We start from the raw sequence: 12,578 nt of genomic DNA on the forward strand, positions 1-12,578 counted from the left end.
GCCGCGGCGGCGCGGTGACGTCACGGCCAGCGCGCGCGGCGGGGGCGGAGCCTCACTTTGAACCGGGTTGGCGGGAGTGGCGGCTGGCACAGGGGCTTGGGCCGCTGGCCTGCTGCAGGCTCCCGTCTGCGCTGTCCAGCGATGGAGCCCACCGCGGGGAGCGAGAAGGGGAGCGGAGGAGGCGCGGCGACAGGGGAGTGCGCGAATAGGATCCCGGTGCCAAGACCGCCCTCCATTGAGGAATTCGATATTGTGAAGCCCATTAGCCGGGGCGCCTTCGGAAAAGTGTACCTGGGGCAGAAAGGCAGCAAGTTGTATGCAGTGAAGGTAGGAGACAAGGAAGAGGAAAGAAAGACAGAGTCTGGGCCCTCGGCACTCCTTCCTGTCCACTAATTTGACCAGGCTCCAGGGCTGCTGGAGCGACCAGTCTGGGGGGCTTGGCTCGCCGAAGCCTCCAGAGCCCTGGGAGCTGGCTTCTTCATTTGGAGTGACAGAAGGGGGTCGGGTCGGGCATCTCACCTCTGCTCCACCTTCTGTCTTTATCTCGGATGCTTAGGACTCACTGCCCAGAGTTAGAGGAGCAAAGATTGACCCTTCTTCCTGACCAGTGTTAGCAAATGGGGAAACTGGGACCAAAGGCAAACGGACTTGACTGAGGTGATCATGTCGGCCTTAGTACAACTGGGATGGAAAGCCAAACCCTGATTCATAGTGTAACCAGACTTGAGGCAGGTTTCTAAATCCAAAAAGTTTTAAGTAATTGGTAGTTTTGTTTTCCTTGCTTGTTTGCTTTGACATACAGAATCCCTGTAATATTTTTACCACAGAAGCTTGATTACTTTGTAGGCACTGACTTTTGAAGTTTGACTCTGTGAGGAAACTGCTCTATTTTCTAATGAGTCTGTTATGAAATTTTTAAGTGTTAGTATTATCTTTTCGTGTTATGTATCTTCTGGAACCTTTTCACTAATTTGGCCTTTACAAGGATTACGTTTGGAACTTTCATTAACTTTTAACAGTTATTCCAGATTATATTCTGATTTTGTCAGTTTCATGTAGGTTAATTTCTGACCTGCTATATAACCAACAGATCTCATTAAATGAAACTCAGTTTTTCCTTTTCATAGCTTCCACTGTGAAATATAGAATGTTCTTTTATTTAGAAAGAGTGAGCTGAAACACGTCCTAAATCAGTCCTTTATTCATGTAGCAGTATATATCATTCTAAAAACATTCAACATATATTTGAAGCTGTTTTGTCCATACTTGGTTCTCATGTATTCCCATGGTTTCAGATTGCTCATATTTCAGCACTGAGTGAAGATGAGAAAGGAAAGAAGCCATCAGTCTGTCCATTTTGTTTCATCTTCCTGTTGGACGCTGTCAAGTGGTTATCTATATCTATAGCACACACTTCCAAATTGTAGTTGCCTAACCTTAAGCAATCCTCTCTACCTAACCACCTAAACTGTGAACCTCCTGTCTTCTCTCTCCATTTAATGGCACCACCATAATCTCTGTCCTTCAGGCTAGAAACCTGAGTCTGTTGTTTTCTTTTCTTTTCTTTTTTTTAGACAGTTTTGCTGTCGCCCAGGCTAGAGAGCAGTGGTATCATCATAGCTCATTGCAACCTCAAACTCCTGGGCTCAAATGATCCTGCCTCAGCCTCTCAAGTAGCTGGGACTACAGGCATACACCACCACGCCCTGCTTTTTTTTTTTTTTTTTTTTTTTGTAAAGACAGGTTTTGCTGTTGCTCTGGCAGGTCTTAAACTGGCCTCAAGCAATTGTCCTGCCTCTGCCACCCAGAGTGCTAGGATTACAGGTGTGAGACACCATGCCTGATCAGAAACCTAAGTCATTTTAACTTTACTTGATCTCTATATCAATTATATCTCAATCATTTCTGTTAATTCTGTCTCTTATAGTCATTCTTTTTAGCCCTTTCCATTCTCAAGTCTCTGTCCAACTACAGACCTTCATTTTTCTCTTTACTTATTTAGTTATAATGGTACAATTCACTGGTTTTTAGTAAATCCAATACTTGTGTAATCATTGCTATAATCTAATTTTAGAATAGTACCATAGCCCAGAAAATCTCTCTCCTGCCCATCTGTAGTACCTCTTGCATGAATATCCATAGCCTCTGGTAACCACTAATCTACTTTCTGCCTCCATAAGTTTGCCTTTTCTGGACATTTCATGTAAATAGGATCATATAATATGTGTTCTTTTGCATCTGGCTTTTCTCACTTGACATGATATTTTTGAGGTTTATCTGGCCTTCATTTGCATACCTAATCTATTGGAATAACCTCCTAACTGGAATCATTTTCTTTCTTTTTTCATTCATTCCTTAGGCCATGACATGCAGGCTAAAGTTCTAAGTCCTTAGAAAAGCCGTCATGCTCCAAGTTCTGGCTCTAGATTTCCACTATGTCTTCATATACTCTGTGTTTTAGCCACACTAGACAATTAACTCATCCCTCAATGTTGTGTATTTTCTTGCCACTGAGCTTATATTTATGCTGGTTCCTCCTTAAGTGCTTTTCTCTACCCTATTTTGCTTTTCATCTCATATCTTATTCGTGGATTAAGATTAATCTAAGTTCTCCTTCAAACCTTCCGTGGTCTCTTAAACCCATCCCATTGAAATGAACTGTTACTCACTTTATATGTTCCCAAGACTTGCTTTTCCTCTTACAATACTTAGTAATCCAGTCATCATTAGTTGTTGAAATCAAAGCACCATTTCATTTGTTCAGTAAATATTTCATTAGCTTCCCCTTTGTGCATAGGATCTGAGGTACAGTGATCAACAAAATAAACATGCCCATATCAGCCAGTGGAATGATAGGTGAAACATATTGTAGGCTTGCTCTGTCAATTTTCCTCAGTTTTCTTGAAGAAAAGAGGTAAGGCTACAATTTACCATGTATTGATGATTTTATTAAATACTCTAATGAGTCTTTTAAAGAAATGTGCCTATTTTTTCTTGTAGTAGTCCTGAGAATTGATCCCAATGTTTTTGACTATTCAGTTTAGTGCTCCAACTATAGATTATACTTTTGTTTTTGTACCAATTACTATGAAACTTGAAGAGTAATTGATTAGTTTTCTGTAAGACAGCATTTGGGACTATTAAGTTTCAGTGGTTCTAATCATTTTTGCTTAAGATTTTTTTTCTAGGCCAGGTGTGGTGGCTCACGCCTGTAATCCTTGCACTCTGGGAGGCCTAGGCAGGTGGATTGCTCAAGGTCAGGAGTTCAAAACCAGCCTGAGCAAGAGTGAGACCCATCTCTATAAATAGAAAGAAATTAATTGGCCAACTAATATATATAGAAAAAAATTAGTCAGGCATGGTGGCGCATGCCTGAAGTCCCAGCTACTCGGGAGGCTGAGGAAGGATTGCTTGAGCCCAGGAGTTTGAGGTTGCTGTGAGCGAGGCTGACACCACGGCACTCACTCTAGTCTGGGCAACAAAGCGAGACTCTGTCTCAAAAAAAAAAAAAAGATTTTTTTTCCAGGCAAACAAATTTCCAACACTCTTCCTCTTTCTGATTGTCTTCCTATCCATCAAAGAATCAGAAGTAAAAACAAATTTTAGGTACTATTATGCTGTGCCCAGTTTCCTGATTATCTTGGGGCTTATTAGGAACATTACTATGATATCTTTTTTTTTTGAAACAGAGTCTCACTCTGTTGCCCACGGTAGAGTGCCGTGGCATCAGCCCAGCTCACACCAACCTCAAACTCCTGTGCTCAAGCAATCCTACTGCCACAACCTCCTGAGTAGCTGGGACTATAGGCATGCGCCACCATGCCCAGCTAATTTTTTCTATATATATTTTTAGTTTTCCAGCTAGTTTCTTTCTATTTTTTTTTTTTTTTTTTTAGTAGAGACGGGGTCTTGCTCTTGCTCAGGCTGGTCTCGAAATTCTGAGCTCAAAGGATCCTCCCGCCTGGGCCTCCCAGAGTCCTAGGATTACAGGCGTGAACCACCATGTCTGGCCCTATAAGATCTTTTGACTTTGTTATAAGAATAGCAAAACAAAATTTTGTTTTCTTTACATGCAGGGTAGTCAGGTAGTATTTAATTAGTTTTCTTTCTCAAAAGGGATGTGATATGTTTGCCACTTAATACCAAAATAAGCAGCTCTATCTTGAAGGATTTTTTTAACCTTAACTATTTTTCTGACAGTTTCTTGATGGCAGTGTGAGGTCCAAATGACATGTATATATGTTCCCTCTCTGTGTTTTTATAATGGCAATTTTGAAACCTGAGAACACTTTGTAATAAAAAATAAAATAAATGAGTCTGGTGTCATGTTGTCTATTTTAGGTTGTCAAAAAAGCAGACATGATCAACAAAAATATGACTCATCAGGTACAAGCAGAGAGAGATGCACTGGCACTAAGCAAAAGCCCTTTCGTTGTTCACTTGTATTATTCACTGCAGTCGGCAAGCAATGTCTACTTGGTAAGTAAATAATTTGACATTTTTTCTTCATTCATTTAGGAGTCACTGAACCCAGTGATTTCAGAGCACCATATCTGGGTTCAGAGTCCCTGCATTTGAATTCCAGCTCTGCCACTCACTAGCTTTCTGACCTGGGCCAATTTACTTGTTATACTAATTAGAGTTCTCCAAAGAAAAAGAATCAACAAGGTGTGTCTGTGTGTTGTGTGTATGCACACATACATAGAAACAGAAAGGGAAAATTTTAAGAAGTCAATTCACACAGTTGTAGGGGCTAGCAAGTGCAAGAGTAGTGGTGCTGGCAATTTAGATGTGCCAAAGAGAAGCCATAAAGTGCTTCCTTTAAGTGAAAACATGAAAGTTCTTGACTTTGTAAGTAAAGAAAAAAAGTCATATGCTAATGTTGCTAAGATCTATTATAAGAATGAATCTTCTATCCATGAAATTATGAACAGTTTATTGTTATAATTGTTTTACTGTATCATTCATTATTGTTAATCTCTTACTGTGCCTAATTTATAAATTAATCTTTACCATAGATAAGATGTATAGGAAAAAACATGTATATAAGGTTCGGTACTATCTGAAGTTTCAGGCATCCACTATGGGGTCTTGGAACTTATTCCCCATAGATGAGAGGGAACTTTATACTGTAATAAAAATGTTTTTAAAAAATCTATGTTCTGGCCGGGCGTGGTGGCTCACACCTGTAATCCTAGCACTCTGGGAGGCCAAGGCAGGCGGATTGCTCGAGGTCAGGAATTCGAAACCAGCTTGAGCAAGAGCGAGACCCTGTCTGTACTATAAATAGAAAGAAATTAATTGGCCAACTAATATATATAGAAAAAATTAGCCGGCCATGGTGGCGCATGCCTGTAGTCCCAGCTACTTGGGAGGCTGAGGCAGGAGGATTGCTTGAGCCCAGGAGTTTGAGGTTGCTGTGAGCTAGGCTGACGCCAAGCAACTCACTCTAGCCTGGGCAACAAAGCGAGACTCTATCTCAAAAAAAAAAAAAAAAAAAAAAAAAAATCTATGTTCTTAGAACTGAGAAGTCCAGGTATCTTTAGAGAAAAAAAAAGAAAAAAGAATGTAAAGTATTAATAATTTTTTAAAAAAATTTGTGTTCTTACTGAGAGAATCCTAGTTCCTAAGAACATTAACATAATTACTTACTTTATCTTACAAATATGTACCTAATTTCAAAGTAACACTAATACTGTTTACTAACACTAAAGCTGTTGGATTTAAGATTTTTGATTTCTTTGCAGTTCTTTTTGTTGTTGGGATGCACTGTCAAGATTCTGTTTTATGACTGTAGAGTAGGGGAGGTTTTACCAAGTGTAACATTAAAACGTATCTAAAATTTTAAAATATATAAGATATCATTTGCAGACTCAAATGACTAGAGAAAATATTTATGATACAGAAGACAGATAAAGGGCTAATTTTTTTTTTTTTTTTTTTTTTTTGAGACAGAGTCTCACTTTGTTGCCCAGGCTAGAGTGAGTGCCGTGGCGTCAGCCTGGCTCACAGCAACCTCAATCTCCAGGGCTCAGCGATCTTACTGCCTCAGCCTCCCGAGTAGCTGGGACTACAGGCATGCGCCACCATGCCTGGCTAATTTTTTGTATATATATTTTTAGTTGGTCAATTAATTTATTTCTATTTTTGTAGAGATGGGGTCTCGCTCAGGCTGGTTTCGAACTCCTGACCTCGAGCAATCCGCCCGCCTCGGCCTCCCAAAGTGCTAGGATTACAGGCATGAGCCACCACGCCTGGCCAAAGGGCTAATTTTTTTTTTTTTTTTTTTTTTTTTTTTTATTATGGTTATACGTCAGAGTGAGGAAGGGCTAATTTTAATACTAAGTAAACAGATTTTACAAATCAATAGGAAATAGTAAATACCCCTATAGAAAAATAAGCAAAGGATCAAAGAACAGTTCACAGATGAACTGTGGATTTCACAGAGGATTTGTATTTTACTTTTCGTTCTGACGATAGAGATAGGGGAGTGAAACAGAGGTCTTGAAAATTTAGGAAGAGTGGAATGAGGGGCTCTGGTGTCTATTAAAAAAATTGATTTGTTAGCCGGGCGCGGTGGCTCACGCCTGTAATCCTAGCACTCTGGGAGGCCGAGGCAGGCTGATTGCTCGAGGTCAGGAGTTCGAGACCAGCTTGAGCAAGAGCAAGACCCCGTCTTTACTATAAATAGAAATAAATTAATTGGTCAGCTAATATATATAGAAAAAATGAGCCGTGCATGGTGGCGCATGCCTGTAGTCCCAGCCACTCAGGAGGCTGAGGCAGGATTGCTTGAGCCCAGGAGATTGAGGTTGCTGTGAGCTAGGCTGACGCCATGGCACTCATTCTAGCCTGAGCAACAAAGCGAAACTCTGTCTTAAAAAAAAAAAAAAATTGATTTGTTTATCGGTGACAGAGAGGGAGTTACCTAAGGCTCAGCCATTCTAGTGTGACACAGTTGAGTCTGTTTTGAAGCCAGGGTCTGTCTATCAGATTGAAGTTGTTTTAGAGGATCTGTGGGTATGGAGGGTGTTGGTTCAAGGGGCCGCACTGGGTCTGGAAGGCAAGTACAATCCCCTCTCTAAAGGAGATGGCCATGTCGCTTTCACTGTTTCTCCTTTTTGCAGTAAGGGCACGGTCCAGCAGGGGTCTCCTGGGGCAGTTCTTGTTTCAATGCCCCAGTTGGTTGTAGTGAAAACAGGGTGTAGTTTCTGGAGCAGGGTGTGGTCCTGATGTCTTTTTGTCTCAGCCTCCAGAGTAGCTCTGTCTCTGAAAAGTTTCTCTCAGTAATAGCCACTGTTTGGAAAGCTTTTTGTTTTTGTTTTTGAGGCCTGCTGTTGACCTTGCTTTCTCTCTTGTCTCCCCTCAAGGTTGTTAAAGACCTTGAAGGCCAGGTTTAAAAGTTTTTCTTGTGGAGTCTGAGGCCCCTTTTTAAGCTTTTGGAGTTTACGCCCAATAGTGGGGGCCAACTGGGAGATTAAGAGTGTCCCCCCCTGGTGTCAAGATCAAAGTTAGTAAAGTGGAGAATGGCTTCAGAATGTTGTGAAAGAAAAAAGACTGGATTTTTTTCTGACTCTGGGTAATTTATGATGCCTCCTGACCCAGCAACTTCTTAGAGAGGGAGCTGGTGTACAGGTGGGGAGGGAGTTTGGAATGGCCACTGAAGTGAGTGCAGCTGGGTGAGAGTGGTAAAGATAGAGAGGAGGAGGAGGAGGGGAATCAGGGGAGTTGAAAGAGAAATGTTATCTGGGAAGTGAAGACAGTGAGAGATTGGAGTAAGAAGTAAAATGTGGCAGGCAGAGTTAAGATCAGGATATTTAAAGAAAGCCTGAATGTAGAAAATTTCAGACTCCTAGTTGAGTCAGCTGTAATAAACGTCAAGTTGTAGAATGATGGAGAGATCCATTTTGGGGCCAAATTTCCTGAATGTTGTCTATAGAAAGAAAAGGGGGAAGGACTTTAGGGATGGTCATACATCAAGACACTAACCTTTTAGATGCTGATTAGACATCAGGCATCACCAAGTTTTGATTCAGACTTGAACTTCAATTTAGAGTGTTATCCAGAAGTTGGGTGTCCCTGAGTCCTGGTACAGTCCAAAATCTACAGAGGAGTTTCCCCAAAACCAGGTGCCCTGGGTCTGGGCGAAGTCCGAGAAGAGGTGGCTAGGAAGCATTCTTCCCAGGAACCTTTCTGAAAGTGGTAGACCTGCACCAGAGTTTTAACCATGGAGCTGTCGACTCTTTTTTGAGTGCATGACCATTTTCAAAGTCCTAGAGACTTATCAAATTTTGAATGAGGGCACTGAGAATGAAGTCCTGGGAGCTATGTAGCAGAAGAGGGAGCAGTTTAGGGACAGAAGCACAAAAGTGAGCTATTCATATAGAGGTAGAGAAGTGACTCAGTTTCCCCATACATGCCACCAAAATGCTAGGGTGGGGACTCACAAGGAACTCACAGCAGGACTTGGAGAAAGAATTCTCACACCAGGAGTAGAATAGTAAGTAGTAAAAAGAGAAGTTTATTTTATTTTTCTGAGAGAGAAAGAAAAGGGAGGCAGTGGCCACACACACAAATTAGGGAGTAGAGGTGTTGGGCCACTGAGTAGAAGTGGCTTGGTGTTTTCAAAGGGTAAAAATGGCCCTTTTTTCTGCTTCAGCAGATGGATCACAGAAGTAGCTGTGAAGCTATTGCAGGCATTTTTATTTTTTTCTGTGAGGCCGGCTTTTCAGAGCCCTTGGACATGTGTTTCTAGCAGAAACTGAGACAGAGAACCGGAGCAGAAAGCTCACACCCCTACTGTCCGCTTAGGGCTATTCAAGACTATAAAACAAACTCTCAGAGATAACAAGTTAGGCCACAGGTGTTTAATGAAACAAAGGACAGTTGAGCTGTGAGTTTTCTCTTCAAGGGGCAAATTAAGTATTGTGAGATTATTTCTCTTAATTTCTGTTTAATAGTTTATTTTCCTCTGTTAGGTTATTAGTAAGGCTACCTTTCAATTTGGTGTTAAGTTCACTGAATTTTATTGTGCTATAGTTACATAACAATGTCATGTTAGGGGATACATGGTGGAGAATTTTGTGGTGACAGGTCATGACTTTTCCAATCTTATTCTCAAATTATTTGGCAAAAACTTAAAAATTACATAGTAATATCAGGTTTGCTAATACTTACATATTGTTTTTTTAAAACATAAGTGGTTTAGTCTAAACAAAAATAACAAAAACACATGTCTATAAAATACATAATAATTATTTTGATTATGTTAATAATTTGTAGTGTATAAATATTAAAATTTATTTTATATGCATATATGCGGAGAGAAAGATACCATATATGGCAAAATGCTAAAAATGGGCGAATCTAGATAAAAAGTATATGGGTAATCATTCTAATATTCTTCTAATTTTTCTGTAAGTCTCAAGTTTTGTTAAGACTAACCAGTTTAATTTGTAACTAAAAACTAGGCTGGATGTGGTGGCTCACGCCTGTAATCCTAGCACTCTGAGAGGCCGAGGCAGGCGGATTGCTCAAGGTCAGGAGTTCAAAACCAGCCTGAGTGAGAGCGAGACCCCATTTCTACTATAAATAGAAAGAAATTAATTGGCCAACTAAAAATATATAGAAAAACTTAGCCGGGCATGGTGGCACATGCCTGTAGTCCCAGCTACTCAGGAGGCTGAGGCAGAAGGATCGCTTGAGTCCAGGAGTTTGAGGTTGCTGTGAGCTAGGCTGACGCCACAGCACTCATTCTAGCCTGGGCAACAAAGTGAGACTCAAAAAAAAAAAAAACTATATAGCAACATGAGCAAACCTAATTCATGTATAATGAATGATAGCAAGAAAAGGTGTTCTAACGTAACTATGATGCCCAAATACTGTATTTTTAAAGCAATCATATTGTTTTCATTTTATAACATTTAATCCCTTTTTTGATAGATAATGGAATATCTTATTGGTGGAGATGTCAAGTCTCTCCTACATATATATGGTTATTTTGATGAAGAGATGGCTGTGAAATATATTTCTGAAGTAGCATTGGCTCTAGACTACCTTCATCGTCATGGAATCATTCACAGGTAAAGATTGATTTTTCTCCAAACTATTACTTAAAAATATAAGTAATCGACTTATGAATTAAATATTTGAGTCTCAAGTATTCACATTAACCACTTGCTCATATTTCCAAGATATCTGAAGTTTAATAGTAACTTGTGTGAATTTAGAAATTCTTTCAACTCTTCTTGCATCTCCATGTGTTTTTTAAATATGTTGCTTTGAACATGAATATAGCATTTTAATGTGAAGAATATTGAATCCTTTTCCACTCTTCTACCATCATACAAAAGTATTGTATTTTGCAGTCATAGCTGATTTACAATGTTTTTCTCTGTGCAAAGAAAAGTCAAGTTAAGTGACTGCTCTATTAAAGTTTAATCTCTTGAGACCAGCCTGAGCAAGAGTGAGACCCTGTCTCTTCTAAAAATAGAAAAATTAGCTGGGCATCAGGGCACACGCCTGGAGTCCCAGTTACTCACAAGGCTGAGACAGGAGGATCACTTGAGCCTAGGAGTTTGAGGTTCCAGTGAGCTATGATGATACCACTGCACTCTACCCGAGGTGACCAAGGACCGAGCAAGACTGGGTCAAGAAAAAAATAAAAAGCTTAATCTTACCTTCCTTAAAGGTAAATGTGATTTTGAACTGGCTTGAAGTTGATTTTATCTAATGAGGTTTATTTATTTTACCAAAATATCTAACGAATGATGCCAAAGGTAATCTAGTATTAAATCATTTAGCTTTTTTGAACATTTAGATATGTAGCACAAAAGATGTTAGAGTTGTTTTGTACACTTTTGAAAGCTACTAATGAGTGAGTCCCCTTTTTTTGAGGAAATAATAAGGTTTGCCTCTTCTATAACTCTGTCTCTCTTTTTTTTTGGAGGGGGAGATAGTCTAACATGAAAACAAGCCCATTTTTATTTATCTACTATTTGTCTTCTGTATATACAGGGACTTGAAACCAGACAACATGCTTATTTCTAATGAGGGTCATATTAAACTGACAGATTTTGGCCTTTCCAAAGTTACTTTGAATAGAGGTAAGAAAAATAGCAGGTAAGTGTCTTTTTAACAGTCTGACAAATTTTAGAGGCTATGTTTCATTAACTTACACTGTTTTCTTTGTTAGTTTGCACTAAGTGAAATTTGATGGTTATTTATTCCAAAATAGGCTAGAAATATATAATGGTATTGTTTGTCCATTAAAAATGAAGAATGGGAATGATGATTCATGGATCTTCAAAGGTCTTTGAAGATCTTGGGATTGTCATGAAGGAACTTACAATTTCTGTCCTTCTGATTTTTATCCCTACTGAAACTGGTTCTTACCAATTAACCATCAGTAAAATGTATAAAATAACTATAACATGATGAAGGGCAAATAGGTCAAAACTTACTGAGATACATACATGGCCATCACTAAAACTTTAACAAAAAGACAAAGAAAATGAACATATAATTCACACATACATATATGTGGGAATATGTTGATTTCACTAATATTATAGTAATTAAAGAAATGCTAATATAAAAAAGGATAAATGAGCCATTTTATACTATTAAATGGGCATAAAAAATGAATACTAGGCCGGGCGTGGTGGCTCACGCCTGAAATCCTAGCTCTCTAGGAGGCCGAGGCGGGCGGATTGCTCAAGGTCAGGAGTTCGAAACCAGCCTGAGCAAGAGCGAGACCCTGTCTCTACTATAAATAGAAAGAAATTAATTGGCCAATACATATATATATATATATATATATATATATATATATATATTTAGCCGGGCATGGTGGCGCATGCCTGTAGTCCCAGCTACTTGGGAGGCTGAGGCAGAAGGATTACTTGAGCCCAGGGGTTTGAGGTTGCTGTGAGCTAGGCTGATGTCACGACACTCACTATAGCCTGGGCAACAAGCGAGACTCTGTCTCAAAAAAAAAAAAAAAAAAAAATGAATACTGATGATTCAGTTACAAGACTACAAAAATACACAGTTTTTCTATGGTTATTAGAAGTTAACATAGTGATTCCTAGAGGAAATCTGCCAACATGTTTTTGGTTTTTTTTTTTTTTTTTTTTTTTTTTTTGAGACAGAGACACACTTTGTTGCCCAGGCTAGAGTGAGTGCCATGGTGTCAGCCTAGCTCATAGCAACCTCAAACTCCTGGGCTCAAGCGATCCTGCTGCCTCAGCCTCCCAAGTAGCTGGGACTACAGGCATGCGCCACCATGCCCAGATAATTTTTTCTATATGTATTAGTTGGCCAATTAATTTCTTTCTATTTATAGTAGAGACAGGGTCTCACTCTTGCTCAGGTTGGTTTCGAACTCCTGACCTCGAGCAATCCACCCGCCTCAGCCTCCCAGAGTGCTAGGATTATAGGCGTGAGCCACCGTGCCCGGCCTGCCAACATGTTTTTAAAAACAAAAGGTTATAGTGCCCTTTGGTCTAGTGACTTATGTTTTAGAATTTATTCTAAGGAAATGGTTCAAAAGAAAAAAATAAAATGATTTGTAGCAG

The 12,578-nt window shown here is 39.7% G+C and overlaps 1 protein-coding gene across 1 annotated transcript in view; it reads left to right on the forward strand.

Annotated features, from left to right (window-relative positions):
* The first annotated feature begins 75 nt into the window (after positions 1 to 75).
* The window catches only part of MASTL (microtubule associated serine/threonine kinase like), a 38,982-nt gene continuing 26,479 nt past the window's right edge, over positions 76 to 12,578 (forward strand). The window contains exons 1-4 of the mRNA XM_012777302.3: positions 76 to 327; positions 4,342 to 4,479; positions 9,943 to 10,082; positions 11,017 to 11,105. Of these exons, the coding sequence (XP_012632756.2) occupies positions 142 to 327; positions 4,342 to 4,479; positions 9,943 to 10,082; positions 11,017 to 11,105 (553 nt within the window). The 5' untranslated portion in view covers positions 76 to 141. The remainder of the gene's footprint in view (positions 328 to 4,341; positions 4,480 to 9,942; positions 10,083 to 11,016; positions 11,106 to 12,578) is intronic.

Source organism: Microcebus murinus, chromosome 25 (assembly GCF_040939455.1).
Source record: "Microcebus murinus isolate Inina chromosome 25, M.murinus_Inina_mat1.0, whole genome shotgun sequence".
Lineage (NCBI taxonomy): Eukaryota > Metazoa > Chordata > Mammalia > Primates > Cheirogaleidae > Microcebus > Microcebus murinus.